This window comes from Arctopsyche grandis, chromosome 13, assembly GCF_051622035.1.
Source record: "Arctopsyche grandis isolate Sample6627 chromosome 13, ASM5162203v2, whole genome shotgun sequence".
Lineage (NCBI taxonomy): Eukaryota > Metazoa > Arthropoda > Insecta > Trichoptera > Hydropsychidae > Arctopsyche > Arctopsyche grandis.
Genome location: NC_135367.1, coordinates 11677416 through 11693970, shown reverse-complemented (window position 1 = coordinate 11693970; position 16555 = coordinate 11677416). Strand labels below are relative to the sequence as shown.

The window sequence follows — 16555 nt, the reverse complement described above, 5'->3', positions numbered from 1 at the left end:
TTTTTACCTATAATTCATTTCTTATTATAAACATCGTTCAAATGATTGAATTGAATTCATTGTGTGTAAAATGTCAACTTCACTGTAATTTTCATGACATTTTAATGTCATGTATATTTAATGTATGTAACATACATATGTAATGTATCAACTGAATGCTATTTATTTATTTGTTTAACGACTGATGAATTATCTTTCATATTATGATTGTACTTATCAATTTACTTATATTTTACTGTGTATATTATCAAATAAAAGATATATGATATGTAATCTTTTATAAAAGATTTTTATATATTGAAAATTTGCATCGTATAATGCATCGAAAATAATGTGCATTTTATATAAACACATGATATTGAAATTTGATTTCATATTCAGTTTTTCACAAGATTTTTATTGTTTCTTCGGTGGTAATAAACCACATTGCTGTGTATTTTTTGAATAAATTATAATATACTGAAAAGCAAGTGGGGGAATTTAATCATGAATGCAAGGATATCTATCCTCAGTAGGTGAACATGATTCGTTTCATAACTAAACGGGAGTAAGAAAGTGTGTATCATAAAATAAATATAGAGTTGTGATTAAGGGCATTTTATTAATTTCAATAAATATTTCAAAATGACCCCTACTGTATTATGTTATAATAATTTAATTTGATACTTGTGACGTTGTTACAACGTAACTACAAGTGTGACAATTTTCTCTTAAAAAATAGCAATAAAGACAATGTATTCACCCTACATAGGCAACATTTTGAGGCAGAAAATTACCTCTATATAAAAGAACATATATACACATAAATGTATACATATACACATATACATATACATGTATACACATACACATACATATATATACATACATAATATACATATATATAATAAAAGTAAATTTTATTTCTCAGCCAATACATTGAAACTAGTGACTCGTTAAAAATATTGCCACAATTATGTTGATATTTGGACATTATGCTAATTTCATACAATAAAGAATAATCAGAAGTTTTTTCTCAATATCTCGACAACAAAATGTTCATAAAAATATATTGAATATTTACCGTTTTGTTACAGCAGAAATATAATTTTAGTGTTACCAAAAATATGATACAAATAATATTACAATATATTAATAATGATTAGATATTTTATAATTTTTCAAACATTAAATTAATTGCTTGTAAATTGAACTATGCTGAATTAATCATTTCAACTATGTATATATATAAATGTATGTGTACAAATTGCACAAAACAATTGTTTCTTTATTATAAGAGAACAAAACTTTCCCTATTTCAATAGTAATATATATATATATATATATATATATATATATATATACATATACATATATAAATATATATATATATATATATATATATATATATATATATATATATATATATATATATATATATATATATATACATATACATATATATATATATATATATATATTGAATATATCTTTTTTTTATTAAAAATAATTCTTGCTAATTAATATTTAGTTGGAATCATTGATGAAGACTTCAGTTTTCATTATAAAATTTGACTATGTAAAATGAAGCTGCTAAAATAGGTTATTATATTATTTTATTATTAAAATAACTGTATAAAACACAGATTTTCATCAATTTTACTAAATTTTTTATAATGTTTGAAACGAATACTACAAATACATGGATCTGATGAAATTCATTGCTGGTGAAATTCAAATAAGGGAAATTTGAAAGTAAACCTCAATTTATGAACACTTGGTTTATTATTCAATTCAATTCAACTAATTAATTAATAAAAAAAACAAAATTTGAAACAGAAAAATCAATTGACTACAAATTCAGCAATGAATTTATAAATCCAATGTGATAAAGAATCGGATCAATTTTGGCATTCAGAATGTCTTTTAACAGTAAGAATTCATTCTCCATTGTATCTAAAACATTTTTATTTTAACTTTTCAACCAATTTAAATTGATAAATATTAACTTTTATAGGACATCATACTAATATCATCGGTTTTAGACTGTGCTTTGTAATGAACAGTCTAAATATTCGCTTCTTTAATTTTTTAATTCTCTTTCAACCATAATTTACCTACTTACATATAATTTAGGTCTAGAGTAGATAGGTAACAAATATATAGTGGACAGTTAGTGTATTGTAGTATAATTACATTTAGTTAATTTTTTGCAGTCAACTTTCATGCAGTTTAATGCAATAATAAGTTTTGTAAATAAAAGATTACAATGTCTATCAGTTTAAATATGCTCAAAAATAAAATGAACTCGGTTCATCGTTATATACATATACATAGGTATATATTTATATGATTTTATTTCTAAACGAAAGACATCATAAATATTTTGACCAAGTCGTATAACAATGAAAAGAAATTACAATTATTATTATTATGCATAGAATAATTACAGTTCGGTCGGATTATTTTACATACACATCCCAATTTCGAATTTCTTATATAAGATCATTTGACAATATTTAGATATTTATTTATCCTTACAGTTTTGGGAACGCATAGTGTATAATGAAGCCGACCATATTATTTATTAATTTTGTACATTGTAAGAAAAAGAATATATCCATATATACAAATATAATTTAGAATACAATATGTATATATATACACACACATATATATATATATATATATATATATATATATATATATATATATAATAATAAATAATGAACTAACAAATGAAAAGTCACTAGTTATTTAATGGCTGAGAAATATACTCTCCAAAGCGTTAACTTAATAACCGCAGAAATAATTGCGGAGAAAATTTAATCTGAAGCAGACGTCGCGAGGAGTCAAAATTGCAAGAATTGAAACTTCTCGGAGTAGAGTATTTTTTAAATATATTATGTTACACGTTTTGTGGATGGATGAGGCACCTGATATAAAAACACTTGATACAGCAAAATAAAGTATGTATGTAGATCGTATTTAATTAATAAACATTGGATTAGGTGATGCCAGTATACGTTGGTTGGCTCTTATATATTTTATAATAAGAAAGCAGCGTTGAGAGGTACGAACGGAAATTAGTTATTAGAATGATTGTGTGATAGGAAGCCAACAAGTATAAGTACAGTATGTAGGTACATGGTGGATATGGAAGCGAGGAGAATATTGCAAGTGAGTATTGAATATAAAAAAGGCAGAACGATACGGATATTAGGCTGCCACAGTAGGATGGGCATTTAGTAATAATGGAAAAGTGTCGTGTGTCAGTGAAACACACAAAGCAGCATTTAACAGCCGCCATACTGGCATTTTTTTTTAACAATAAATTAGTCCTATGTACGTTATTTATCGAGAATTATATTTGAATTGCAATATCAAGAATGGAACACTATTGAATAAATTTATGATTAAAATTTTTCTTTTCTTTTTACAAAGGTCAACATCCAATTGGTTTCTCTTCAATTAAATCGAATTATAAACATCAATTTCATTATTTTATCAGCGAACATGCATTGATTTTTATTTTACTTATAACGGCACATAACAGACAAATATATCGATCGGGAACAAAAAAAATCAAAACATTCAATTAAAATTTTATAATCATTTGTAAATTTACTTTCAGTCTTCATTTTTAATTAGCAAAAAACACAAAAATACAAAATATCGCCAAATATACACATTTATCGACAACCACACGCTTCCTAAACATTTTATATTACAGTTTTTAGAACAATGTTGCTTCTTCCTAGCAGGCAGTGTACGCTTTTTAATTCGTAAATTTCAATAAAATAATAATTATAAATATTTTTATCCAAATATAATTTTAAACGACTAGTTCAAATGCTAGAATACAGAGGGGCTATTTTTTTTAGTTTTTGTAACACATGTCCCGTCAGGCGTTTCCATCGAAGTTTTTGCTTTTAGAAATTTAGCCCCCACACCAAATGAGAATAAAAAATGTGAAAGCCTATAAAAATTACGCATTTCCTCTTTCGTCTATGTATTGCTCTCGCCACACGAAGAAATGAATAACAATTTATACACAGTTAATGAAAACGTGGAATACTTGATAAACGATATTAAAGAAAGCGCCTGTTTAAGATAATGGCGCATCAATCACATTCGCTTATATTCTCATAATCTATAATTGTCATTTTATCATAACAAAGAAAAAGAAACAAAAAAGAAATAATAATAAAATGTCCAGCAGGCAGCCCCGTACGAGTGCACATAAGTACGGAGACAGGGATGCCCGCTGTGCTCCCATTCATTGGCTACAAATTTAATTAGATAATATATAATATATAAATATATACATATATATATATATATATATATATATATATATATATATATATATATATATATATATATATATATATATATATATATATATATATTTATATAACGGGGCGGCTGGTGGTCGTGGTTTGGTGGTTGGTGGTTGGCTGAGGTCCACAGCAGCCGAGTGTGTGCCCGCTACGCTACCGCCACTGAGCCCCACGGGTCACGATCACATACTCGTTCCACCCGGACAGTTGCATGTTCTATTACATGGAATGTGTTTACAATATACACAAATGATCAGATAGTGTTGGGGCACCTAAGCACGTTTCGCATAGACGAGGTGTCCGACGCAGGTGCGGAGCGCCAACTGGGGGGCGAGCAGACGGCCAGCGCTCTCAATCAAAAATGCCATCCTCGGCTCCAATTGAAAAAATAAGTCTTTTATACACATTAAAACTATAATACCTATACAAGTATATATATATTTCTTGATATATCTCTCGTGGAGAAGGAATATATATTTTCTAATTTGAATAAGTCTCGTAAATAGTCCATTTCAACTAGGAGGCGCATGCGGCGGGGAGGGCGGGGCCGGGGGCGCAGGGGGTGGAGGCGCGGGCGCGGGCGGCGGCCGCAGAGGGACCATCACGCACGGCGCCTGGCGGGTCGCTTCCGCCGTCCCTGTTCCCGTCCCCGTCCCTCCTCCGCCACCCGCGCCCGCCACCTCTCCTGTCTCCACTCCCGTCACTGTTCCCGTGTGCGCGGTACTCTCTGCACCTTTAACACCACTAATTTTCGCCAGGTACTTCACAGCCTTCTGCATCAGGTTGTCTTTCTTGTGAGGCGAAGGAGGTTTTCGCGGTGGTGGCGGCGCCCAATCGGGTACGTCTTGCACTGATTTATTCGGCGGTGGTTGTATTGCAGATCGTGTCAACTCTGATTGCTGGAAACAATTTTAAACACTAATTAGTATTACGTTTATAATACATATATACTTAAATTCAAATGGAAATTTCATTACAATTTAGGCCTAAATATTTTATTGCTCAGCTAGGGTATTCTGACCAATAGAAATAGAGTATTTAGAGGTTCGCATATACTAAAGTTGGTTGATCAATAGGAATGCAGATCCATTCTGTTTACTGTCAAAGTAAATAAATAAAAAATTTAAGTGCGATACATTAGTGAACAAGACCATCTTTGTGGGCACCCAAGGTATGTCTATTAAATTTAAAACAAGTGGCTAACAAGTATATACATATAAATGTTATGTTTTTTAAGATTTTTCAATGAAGAACACTAAAAAACATAATGCTGATAGGTTGATCATTTGTATTGCAACACCTTATTACAGTAAAATTGATGAAAAATTATTATTTTATTATACATATATAATATATTACAGTCCAAGTATTAACTCTGGTTTGTTCATGAACATACTAATTTGTTCATACACGAACTATTGGTTTTAGTTTAAGTGCTAACAGTCAAAAGCTATCTTCAAATAGACTAACCAAGTATCGCATGAAACTTTTAACTATCAAAACCTTTGAGATTTTAAAATGCCAAATATGCATTTGAAATGGTAAATCCTATGGAAACCCCATTACAACATTTCTATAATTACCATTTCCGCTAATATTAAAATATTGCAACCCAGGGTAAGCATACATACATGGAGAATGGGACAAATGATTGAGAATACTTATAACTTATATAACTTAATAACTTATGCCTAATAGTTTGTGCAATTTGTTCTTTTGTGTAAGCTTTAGCTGGCCAAATTGGTTTGTGTATGAACAAAATAGTATTTTCATGAACGAACGAAATGTACAACGTGGATTGAAACAAACATACAATCCTAAATTTCATTAAGAGTGACAAAAACTATGTCATTCTCAGTTTTTGCATTTATGGTATATTTCAGTAGCGTGAAATTGATACATTTAGAGAGATAAAAGAAAATACTTTACATGAGCACTAAAATATCCAAAATGGATTATATTACAGCAGCAGATAATAATATAAATCCTTTTCAAGATTTTGTTCAAACTTTCTGTGAAAGTTTAATGAAAAACTTTCCAAAAATCAATTGCCCATTATAAAACAAACGCTTAATCGTTATCGTCACAGATAATCAACATTTAACGACAAAATGATAAAGGAATCTTAAATAAACGTGATTCTAATGTTGGCAAAGATCGACGTATACCTGATATGCAACTCGCAGTTGTAATTGACGGTCCTGTCCTTGTTCACCATCAGGAAGTGGAATTCGATGTGGAAGGTTCAGTGCATCTGAATTATGTACACCACGTGATAGTGCATTAATCTCCATTAACCAGCTAACCTCACGATGTAGATGATTCCTGCCAAAAATAAATTCTAAAATCAGTCATCGGCACCACTCATCAGTAAAATAATAATAAAAAGCTTTTAAAATATCAAACTAGAAATATATAATGTGAAACTTACAGATCATTACGATCACGGCATTGACGTTGGCGGTCTACACCCCCTCCTCCCCCTGGCCCCCCCAGTGTACCCAGCCGCTCCATTCCCGCGCACCCCGGTGACTGCACTGAGAGCATCTGAAACGCAAAATTCACTTATTAGGAAACAATCACATTAAACAGCACAATTTTTTATAAATATTCATAGTACATAATAACTTTTCAATATAAACGAATTGTATAATATACTTTTAAATTTGGTAAACACATCGGCTTTCACTAGTGAATTTAAATTTTCTACAACACTTCAGGGATGATGCGGCATTAATACATTTAAGCCAAGCTTGCATTTCAGCAGAGCTAATATTTGTATCGATTTTAAAACATTGTATTATCATATCGTTCAAAGAGTAAATTATTTATGAATCAACTATTTATGTCAGATATTACATAAAATAGAAATATACATACAATATATGTAAGTCAAGTATGGCAAAATGAATGAAAATTTGTTTGTTTTAAACAAATTCAATCTAAGATTTCACCCATCAGTAATAATATAATTTTGGCTTTTTCGATATGAGTTACTTTATTTCAATGGAGTTCTCGGTCTTTGATAAATTAGTATTTTGGTTGCGGTTAATTAGTAGATATTTTGATAAAAATTTAATATTGAAAATATAAAAATGTAGAACAACGACTGGCAAACAATTTATGTATGACAAAAAAAATCCATTGAAATCATTTTCTTGGCCTCTCCGATATATTAATAAAATAGCCTTATGAATCTATACTACATCTGTTGAACTTAAATGTCAAGTATATTTTATGTACATATATGTATATATTCACAATACAGAATAGAATCATCCTTGGCCTATTCGATATACAAACCAAACTTTTATGTGAAATTATATACGGGTAAAATTTCATTTCATCAATGTCATTTAAGACATATTCCGAGCAAACATTATAACATCCAACAAATCCTACATTGAAAATATAAGACATAATCAACTTCCGATATATAAAATAATAAGTCAAATCTTTTTACATATAAAAAAATTGATTAAAGGTCTCTATGATAATAAATTTTGAGTAAATACTAGCATTGAACCAATAAAAACAAATCAAACAGACATTTTTTCAGCCATTTTATAAAAGTCAAATTGCTCTACGTACATATATTACAGTTTTTTTATATCATTTTTAAGTAAATATTTCAATGTGCATTGAAAATATGAGATGTATTCATTCAGTACTTTAGAAATAATATATGTAGCAAACGAACTACACATTGTAATGACGTTATTTAGACATATTTTGATCAAACATCAACATCCAACAAATAGAAATATGGAAAAAAATCAAACTATACTTTGATAGAGACATTTCATCAACATTATTCAAAGACATATTTCAAACAAACAATTACATATTTTTGTATAGAAGGGGAAACTTTTAAAACACTCTTTTTTATAAATCACTTTTAAAAGTGGATGATTTGTACATTTTTCCAACTATGAGAACAGTGATAGTATTTTAGCAGAGCAATCTGTCACACGGAGCCAAAAATATACCGTATTAGAGTGACAACGTGGAGATTGAAGATGTGTCGGGGGGGGTGTGCAAGGATGGAACTTTTCTCGCTATGCACAGGGTAGAGGGGTGAGCGAGCGCACGTGAGTTGGCCACACTGTTTACCGCAAAACGGTGTCGGCTCTTCCATCTTCCACTCACCAGACAGAAGGAGATCATGTTGGGGGGGGGGGCGAGTCGAGGCGAGGCGAGGCGAGGCGGGGCGGGGCGGGTCACGTCACGTGTCGCGTCGCGATCGCCCCCCGGCCAGCCTGGACACCCGTCGCCAGGTTATGTGACCGTTTGACAGCGACGCGTCACGTGAGCGCGCCGACAGAGAGCTTCGGCGAAAGCTCGCTAGTACTACCTATACGCATACGCATACGCACACGCATGATCGTAGCCATCGCTATAGTCGTATAGTCGTATAGTCGTATAGGCGTATAGGCGTATAGGCGTATAGGCGTACCCACTCCACTCTTCCCGCTACCCACTACCCACACCGCCCCGGGCTAATTATACTGACACACACGCACACGCAAACGCGCATCTCTCTCGCATATTCTCTTTCGCTTCATTCGCATTCGCGCGCCCCGCTTTGCGTAGTCGCGATGTGCGAATGACAACATGTCAAACGCGCGCGTGGTTTTACGTTTTCATCGACTCATACGTTTTGACAGTTGACGTTCGGTGCATTTCGGCCATTTTGGAAAATTTGATCCGCGGGCCGTGCACGGTGCCAACGTGACGGTGTGAGGCCGTAAAGCGGTTGTTGTGTGGCTATGGTTGATTTTTTTTTCATTTTTACCCTAGCGCCATAGAACAGCGTATCTAGAAATTTTTCAAGGAAGAGGACGATAGTTTGGAAAATGTATATATGGTCGTTAAAAAAACTATTTATGTATTACTCATTACAACTTTTACTTTGTCTACGATTTAAAAAATAAATAAAAAAATTGTGTTTTTCTCCCATTTTTATTGTTGTTCCTATATGGTCGTTATTTCACCGAGCAAAATAATATGAGGCCAAATAGGGTAATGAAAAAACGAAAGAGATATATTGAAATATTTTTCAAGTAGCCTAGTTTATGTAAAGAATGGAACTAAGTAACCGAAAATCCTTATGAAACGACACAGTCGTTCCCTAAATTAAAAAAAAAATAATATATTACAATTATGTCAAGATATACATATCATACGATCATGAATGAATTATTTGGGCCTTAAATTTAACATACATATTTTATTTATTTCAGTGAATAAACATGAAAACCAAAAATTAAAAGAAAAAATAGCAAAATTAATTTGATAATTTGGTCTGAAATGTGGCGAATATATAACTAATATTTATATGGGCGCCCGTGTTTCAGCCCACCCCTAAAAAAATCCTAGCTTCGACCGTATGAAACGATCCTTGTAGCTAATGAGAGATCTTATATGATATTTATTTAACATATGCAAAGGAGAAGTCCATAAAATGAGTTGTGAAAAATTTTATGCCGGTATCCATAAACAGAAAAGTAGCGTATTCACAAAATTAAAATTAATGTAATATATTAGTTGTGTACATAAATATTATAATTTTAAAATGCTTTATTTTAATAAAACGTATGAAGCGTTGACCTAATGAATATATCTTTATAAATTCGATTAGGAGGAAAGTACATATATAGAAGGCGCTATAAAAAAAGCTTCGGCTCATTGCGTTACAAAATTCAAAATATTTTATGGTAAATTCACTTTCGGTTTAGGTGTTGAGAGCAGATGGGATGGTATGAGTGGGAGTGAGGGGGTCGATGTCGGGCTGAGTACCTCAAGAGGGGGTGGTGGGGTACGCCGTTATCAATGGAGGGCCGCAGACGGCGGCAGCACCCCCCCTTCACCGAGATAGGGAGGGGGGTTGAGTTGTCTGCCCATCCACCCCTGACTCTCCACCTCACTCCCTCCCAGACAGGAAAACCAATATTTCACCCAGAACACCCGGTAGGCGAGCACGTCGCCCCCATTCTCTCACCCTCTCCCCCGACTCGTAGCTATCTTATGTGGGAGCAGGAAGGAATTCCAGGAACACCCGGCAACACAACTACACGTGCTACTTGCTACTTGCCTACGCTGAAAATCGTGATCACCCTCTTCTCCTCCCCTCCACGGCGGATGTAATGTAAAATTTTATCGAGCACAGTTTGTTTTGTCGAAAAAGAGAGGCGAGACTAAGGTCGGACCGTGGAAAAGGTTCGGTAGAATATCGAATTTCATCTGATAAGAACGTTCAATCAAAAACTTAATCTTATTAACGCTATATTTTTTATGTATGTATGAAGAGCGTTTATAAAACAAAGCACCCACAGTAAATTGGCAAAATTTGAAAGTGTTTCATTTTTTTGAGAGCATTTTCAACATTCTTTTAGTGGAATATCAGATTCAATTCCTGCTAAGTGTGCAATTTATTCCCCTTCACGGTGAAAACCTGTTCCCTTTTGAGGGTAGGAAATAATTGGATAATTTAGTCTTTTGCCGTGTTATGTTACATAAAAAATAAGAATGATTTTTTTTCGTTGCTGTATGTAGTATATTTTAGGGATTACGTTCCTTGACAACCTTTTCATCATTTAGGATTTTCATTTTTCTTAAATCTTCCAAAATTTCCCAAAGGCTGGGTGTGCGTGACTTTTCAAGATCATATCAATATCAATTTATATGGTATCCTACATATTTTGAAAAAATGTGTTTTATGTATTATAAAGTAATTTGGTAGATATGTAATTTAATAGAAAATATAAAATAATGTAGATTAAATTTTTTCATGGATAATAAAATGCGAACACGAAGAATGCCTATTCTTCAGTTGAAAAAACGACAAAGAACGCTCGTGATGAATCTTCGGAATTGAACGATTTTATTTCGTTTCGTTTTATTATTCGTACATAAGAAAGTGAAAAACGAACGTCCAACATACGTAACTTTTATTTTTCACCAGGCAATACTGGCAGAGGTCGTTTTCGACTGAAGGTTGTTTGTCGGACAGTATTTTTTTCCAAACACTTAAGGGTGTGCCGTATAAATCCAAATGGATAACCATCCCCTGTTGTAAGCAGGTGGGTGGTACGGCTGGGTAATTTTACACGTCATTACAAACGTAACCATGTTCCTAAACTAGGCGACTTTCCATCGCTCAGTCATAATCCTGAACTTAAAGCCTGGATCGTAGTCGAGCTTTTTTGCAAGACTATTTTGTTGAACTTAAATCCTCATCATCAATCGTTATCATTGACCTCTTGACACCCGAGCCGAGATTGACGCCATGTCAATGTCCTGTTCGTTAGGAAGCATTACGTAGAACTATTGTGTGTGCTGACCATAAAACATTGAAGCATAGGGGTTCTATTATGTACATGAAAGGAGCAAATCGGCCAAAGAGAACATTGTAGAGATTCGGCAGACGCGAGATGGCTGTCTGTGGGCACGCGTCCGCATCAATACGGTAAAGGGTGATATTACAATGGCACGCAAAGGGTTAATATTTAAATTAGGCGTGTTTGTTGGGTTAGACGAGGGAAGGGTGTGAAGTGGCACGTGTAGACGGCGGGGTCGAGGTTGCCCGCCATCTGCCCCGGGTCCCCATTCTGCCCGGTTCGAATCACATTCACGGATGTTCCACAATACATACGTTGCCGCCGCTCAAAAAATCAATAGCGTTGTGTCCTTTCATCCTGATTATCATAACCACAGTTCGCGAAAATTTGCAAATTATAAAAGCCTATTCTTATTTTTCAGCAGGCGGCTCGCATCTCCGATGAGGGACGTTTCAATGATAGGACTGGCTTGTCATTCAAAAGGGACGAACGTGACGGCGAAAGATCGATAGACTGAGATGAAAGAGATTTAATCTCCGAAATCAAATTGGAGCCCAAGCAAACAAACTGGTGTCATCGAGAAAATTGAAGAGGAGTTTGAGTGTGGTGAGAGAATCATCTACCATCCGAACTTTATTTAACTTTGAACACTTTGCTTAGGGATTGTCTCATCGTCTCTTTGAATTTTTGCATTGTTTGGATCAAAGTTTGAGAGATTTGATCACATTTCTCACGGAAGACTTGTTTCGAAAAGTGATCTAAGATATGGTCTGGAAAACTCTATTATACTCTACATATTTCAAAGATAAAAACGATGTGGTAATAGTTTGCATAAAATTTGCATAATCATGTTTGCTTTGCACGTACAGTAGATTGATGAGGACATCAAATAAGTGCTCAGTGATGAACACGATGAATGTGTCCTCTCTATACACATATGTACGTACATATTGCTATAAATAGTGAGAGTTTCGAAAGAAGAATCACAAAGAAAATTTGTAAAAATATAATTGTACAATCGAAATTAAAACTCAACTTACATAAACAAGAAAATAAGTGACTTGAAAAATATTCTACATACATATATGTATGTACATGTAAGTATCTAATGCTAAAGATGTCTGGCAACCTTGGGGCTGAATAACACTTAGAAAATCGATTAAATGTTAGCATTAAAATCTGACGAACTATGTCCAAAGTAATAAAAGGTATGTAGGATGTCCTTTAGATAATACCTACGGCCAGATTAAAACAGGCCGAAACCAGTGGTGTCACCCTAATGGTTTGCATGAGTTTACGGGTTGTTAAAAATCAAAAATTTCCGGAAACCCGTTATTTAATAATTCATATAATTTTTGTGAAAAATTATAAATGAACTTTCATGTAATAGTGCCTTGGACGAAAAAAATGTACGTATTTTCAAAATATTTTTTTTGAAAAATTATTTGAAAACCCCTAGTTCCAAAATTGGGGTGACACCACTGGCCGAAACGGATATAGTAATGTATTGATGATGAGATGATATTACATTTTGCAGAAGGATTTCTAGGTTCAAAAACCGACAATTCCTAAGAATGTTCAATATCAGAAGAAAATGGGTAGAAGGACTATTGCAGTGTAACAAAATTTACATATATTTATGCAGAGAAGTAATATAAGTGGATGTCTTCAAATTTCACGGTGCTGTTTGGGTTAAAGTTAGACATAAAAAAGAGGGAAGTGAAATATAGAAGAGGCTTGTAATGAACTCTTTTCCGAAAAACGTTTTTGGTCAAAGTATCACAAGACAGTAACCAAACAAACTTACCCGGCATTTCTTGGGTATTTTTGTTCGACTCCAAGTAAGCACCCTTTCAAAAGCATCCGTCTACGGCATAAGTTAGAATAGCTAACCAAAGCGAAAACTGTAGATTTGCACATCGGACAAACCTACGATCATTTTTCACCGCTGTGTGATTTCGCCCCAAGTCTGACCAGCAGCACTGCAGAAATCAACCCAGGGCTTAAAGTCGGGAACCTCTCGGTGGTAAGCATTATAACGAAACTGCTGGCTATATACATTGATCTGATATTGACGACCAGCAGAAGGATATCCACGTTCAAAACTTAACAATTTCAAAAAAATGTTCAGTACGAGAAGGAAAATGGTTGAAAATCTATCGAAGTACGTACATATGTATGTATGTAGGAAAATCTAGATTTTTCCTGGGTTGCACGTGGAAGACCCATATGTAGGTAAAACGGTTGGGCAGTGGGCAGAGGCGGGGTAGAGTGTGATCGATTCAGGCGGCGGCACACGGCGGCAGGAAGCGGGTGGCGGCAGAGACAGCGGCATGTCCGAACGGGGTGGCGGGGGATGGAGCTGATGGGGGCGAAGGGGGCGCCAGGGGGCGGCGGCGTGCGTCACGCCAGACGGGGGGCGGAGGCGCGGCCCGCGTCCTGACCCACTTAGGCCTTCAACGGTTGCGTCATCGGTCTAGACTAGACCAGGCCTACACGCGACGCACACAAACACAATGCGGACGTTACGCCTTGCCAAACACTCTCATCCGACTTTACATAAGACGGTAAGGCTAAAACGATCAATTTACTAAATGCGCTTCTTCCCACGCCACCGTCTACGAGTATTTTGAGCGCTAAAGAACGTATTCATAATTAATTTTTATCTAAGGCTCTTTTGTCATGCGTTAACATAACGAGAGGTGGTAATTTGAAATATTCAACCGAGTCGTTTATCTCGCGCGGAAAAAAAAAACAACACAGAAGGAGCGTAACGACCTTTGTGCAAATAAACAGAGACGGATATTATCGGTTCTGATAATCAATGAAAAGTCAAATATATACACATCGCAAACAGAACGCTATCACTTTCATTGATATCGAAAGTGGAATAGATTGTTATTTTGATATAAGTCACTGTTCAAATATGACGCACTTGAGATACAAACGTATGTATGTATGTATTTATGTACATATATAACCGAGTCTAGACTTATAATGTTATAATACATATGTACATACGTTCAGATTTGGCTGGGATTATCCCAGTTTGTAATGTACTTAGTTAAGAACTCTTACAACCGACTAAGCTTTTAATTGAAAAATAAATAAAAATTGAGCCATATATGGTGCAATACTACACGTCAAAGTTTTGGAGCTGAGCCAATACCAAGCAAAAACCTCAGAAACTTAAGCTGAAAATCATAATTAAATACGGCTTCACTACATTATTTTTTGGAATTTTGTGGCGATAAATGAAACTTTAATTTTGGCAAAGGAAATTTGACGTCGATTTACATCTATCCGTGGGGAATAAACGGAAAATTTTCTTATTTAACATGGCTATACATTTGAGATTATACTAGGGCTGTGGAGATTACCGACTCCAACTTAAAAGATTTTAGTAAGATCAACTTCGTGTAGAATTGTTACTAATAAAAATAATAAAAATTGAAAGAATTAAAAAAATCATTCAAAATTGACATATGTATGTATAATCCAATTTATTGAATTATTGGTAAAGAAATAGATACAAAATTAATATTGTATGTGTATGAATTTCATACACAAATAAGTCAAATTAAGAGTAAATATGAGAACAAAAAAAAAAGTATGAGACGGAAAAACAAGCGGTTTTGACCACAAAAAATTAAAATACCTGAAGTTCAACAATTTTATTTATAATGTAATTTAAAATTATGATTTTTATAAGGAAATTATTAAATTTATATTTATTAATGGATTTACTTCAATAAAATTGTAAACTCTAGTTGACACATACCGTAATACTATTAATTAAAGAACATAATAAAAAGGGAGTCGGAGTCGGTTGATGTTTTATGACTCCGACTCCACTTGAATTGCTCGGACTCCACAGCCCTGGATTATATAATACATAGCGACTACATAATATTATTAAAATAGAGCTATAAAGCTTTATAATCGTAATGATTAGTTGACCCGGTAACATATTTCGCCAAAGTTATGGTAAAAATGCATGAAATATTGTACCAAGTCCATAAATAACCGTAAAAAACGAAATTTAATTCGTTCACAAAGCAAATAAATGTATAAAAAATACAGCAAACGGCAATTTTTTTTTATTTAATCCATTTTATCCTCGATTTTGTTTTGTCCTAGTTTGGAAAAAAGTAAATGTCGCAAGTATCTAAACTTGGTATAGCACGTTTCTACAATGGAAGTCTGCTCGTGTCACGCGTGCATGTCTAATGTTATTTCTGCAGAAATATCGGAAGGATTTTGCCGACGTGCGAAGAACGTGGAGGGTGAGGATAGGGTGGGAGGGTTGCTACTATGGAGTCAATGGGGGGAGCGACGAGGTACGTGGGGGTAGTCGGGGTGTCCCTCCTAGGAAAAATCGTGAATAATGGAAAGTCGGACGAATGTAGGGCACGCACGGACCGAGTTGGGGAGTTTGGGCGTGACGTCACGCGCCTTCCCCCTAATCCCGCCCCAAACTGTCTGTGCTGTTAGTAGCTGCTTTCATAGCAGCACATGTAAATTCCGAACGATGGTCTCAAAAATGTGGGTCAAATTTCCGTTTGAGAGTTGAGATTTGAATTTAAAATTGCCACAGCCGAAAGTTGGTGCAATACACAAGTCGAATTGCAAACCACCGGAGAGGCCGCAGACGAATATATGTAAGATATGCCTCTTTGTTTTTGATATATTGTACATTTATTGTTGAAATTTCTGCTGAAAGTCACTTTGGTGGTGAAGAATGTGATACGCTTCAAATATTGCAAGTAGTTTCGGTTAATTCGAGTATAATTTGGTGCAAATATCTTTGAGGTAAGTTTACTTTGAATATTTAATTTGTTCCCGATGAGGAAATAACGAAAGTGAATCTGTCTGCTTGTTGTGGTATTTTTT

General features: G+C 34.2%; 2 protein-coding genes and 1 long non-coding RNA gene across 3 annotated transcripts in view; 1 reads left to right on the top strand and 2 right to left on the bottom strand.

The window, feature by feature from the left end:
• LOC143921171 (uncharacterized) overlaps positions 1-16555 on the bottom strand; it is an 895047-nt gene that overhangs the window by 429407 nt on the left and 449085 nt on the right. The window lies entirely within an intron of this gene.
• Positions 1-16555, top strand: part of LOC143921164 (uncharacterized) — a 754379-nt gene that overhangs the window by 289857 nt on the left and 447967 nt on the right. The gene's annotated exons all lie outside the window — the stretch shown is intronic.
• On the bottom strand, positions 4835-6802 carry LOC143921601 (uncharacterized). Its single transcript, XM_077444951.1, has 3 exons — positions 6754-6802; positions 6491-6647; positions 4835-5221 (listed from the first exon to the last, which is right to left on the bottom strand). Exons 2-3 carry the CDS (start codon positions 6614-6616, stop codon positions 4835-4837), a joined length of 513 nt encoding a protein of 170 aa, XP_077301077.1. The 5' UTR covers positions 6617-6647; positions 6754-6802.

What these genes read in the sequence shown, in the direction of transcription:
- LOC143921601 (XM_077444951.1), bottom strand. Translation starts at nt 6,616, where the DNA reads ATGGAGATTAATGCACTATCACGTGGTGTACATAATTCAGATGCACTG. An exon ending in AACTGCGAGTTGCATATCAG is followed by an intron (nt 5,222 to 6,490) that starts GTATACGTCGAT and finishes AATTGTTTCCAG; the next exon opens with CAATCAGAGTTGACACGATC.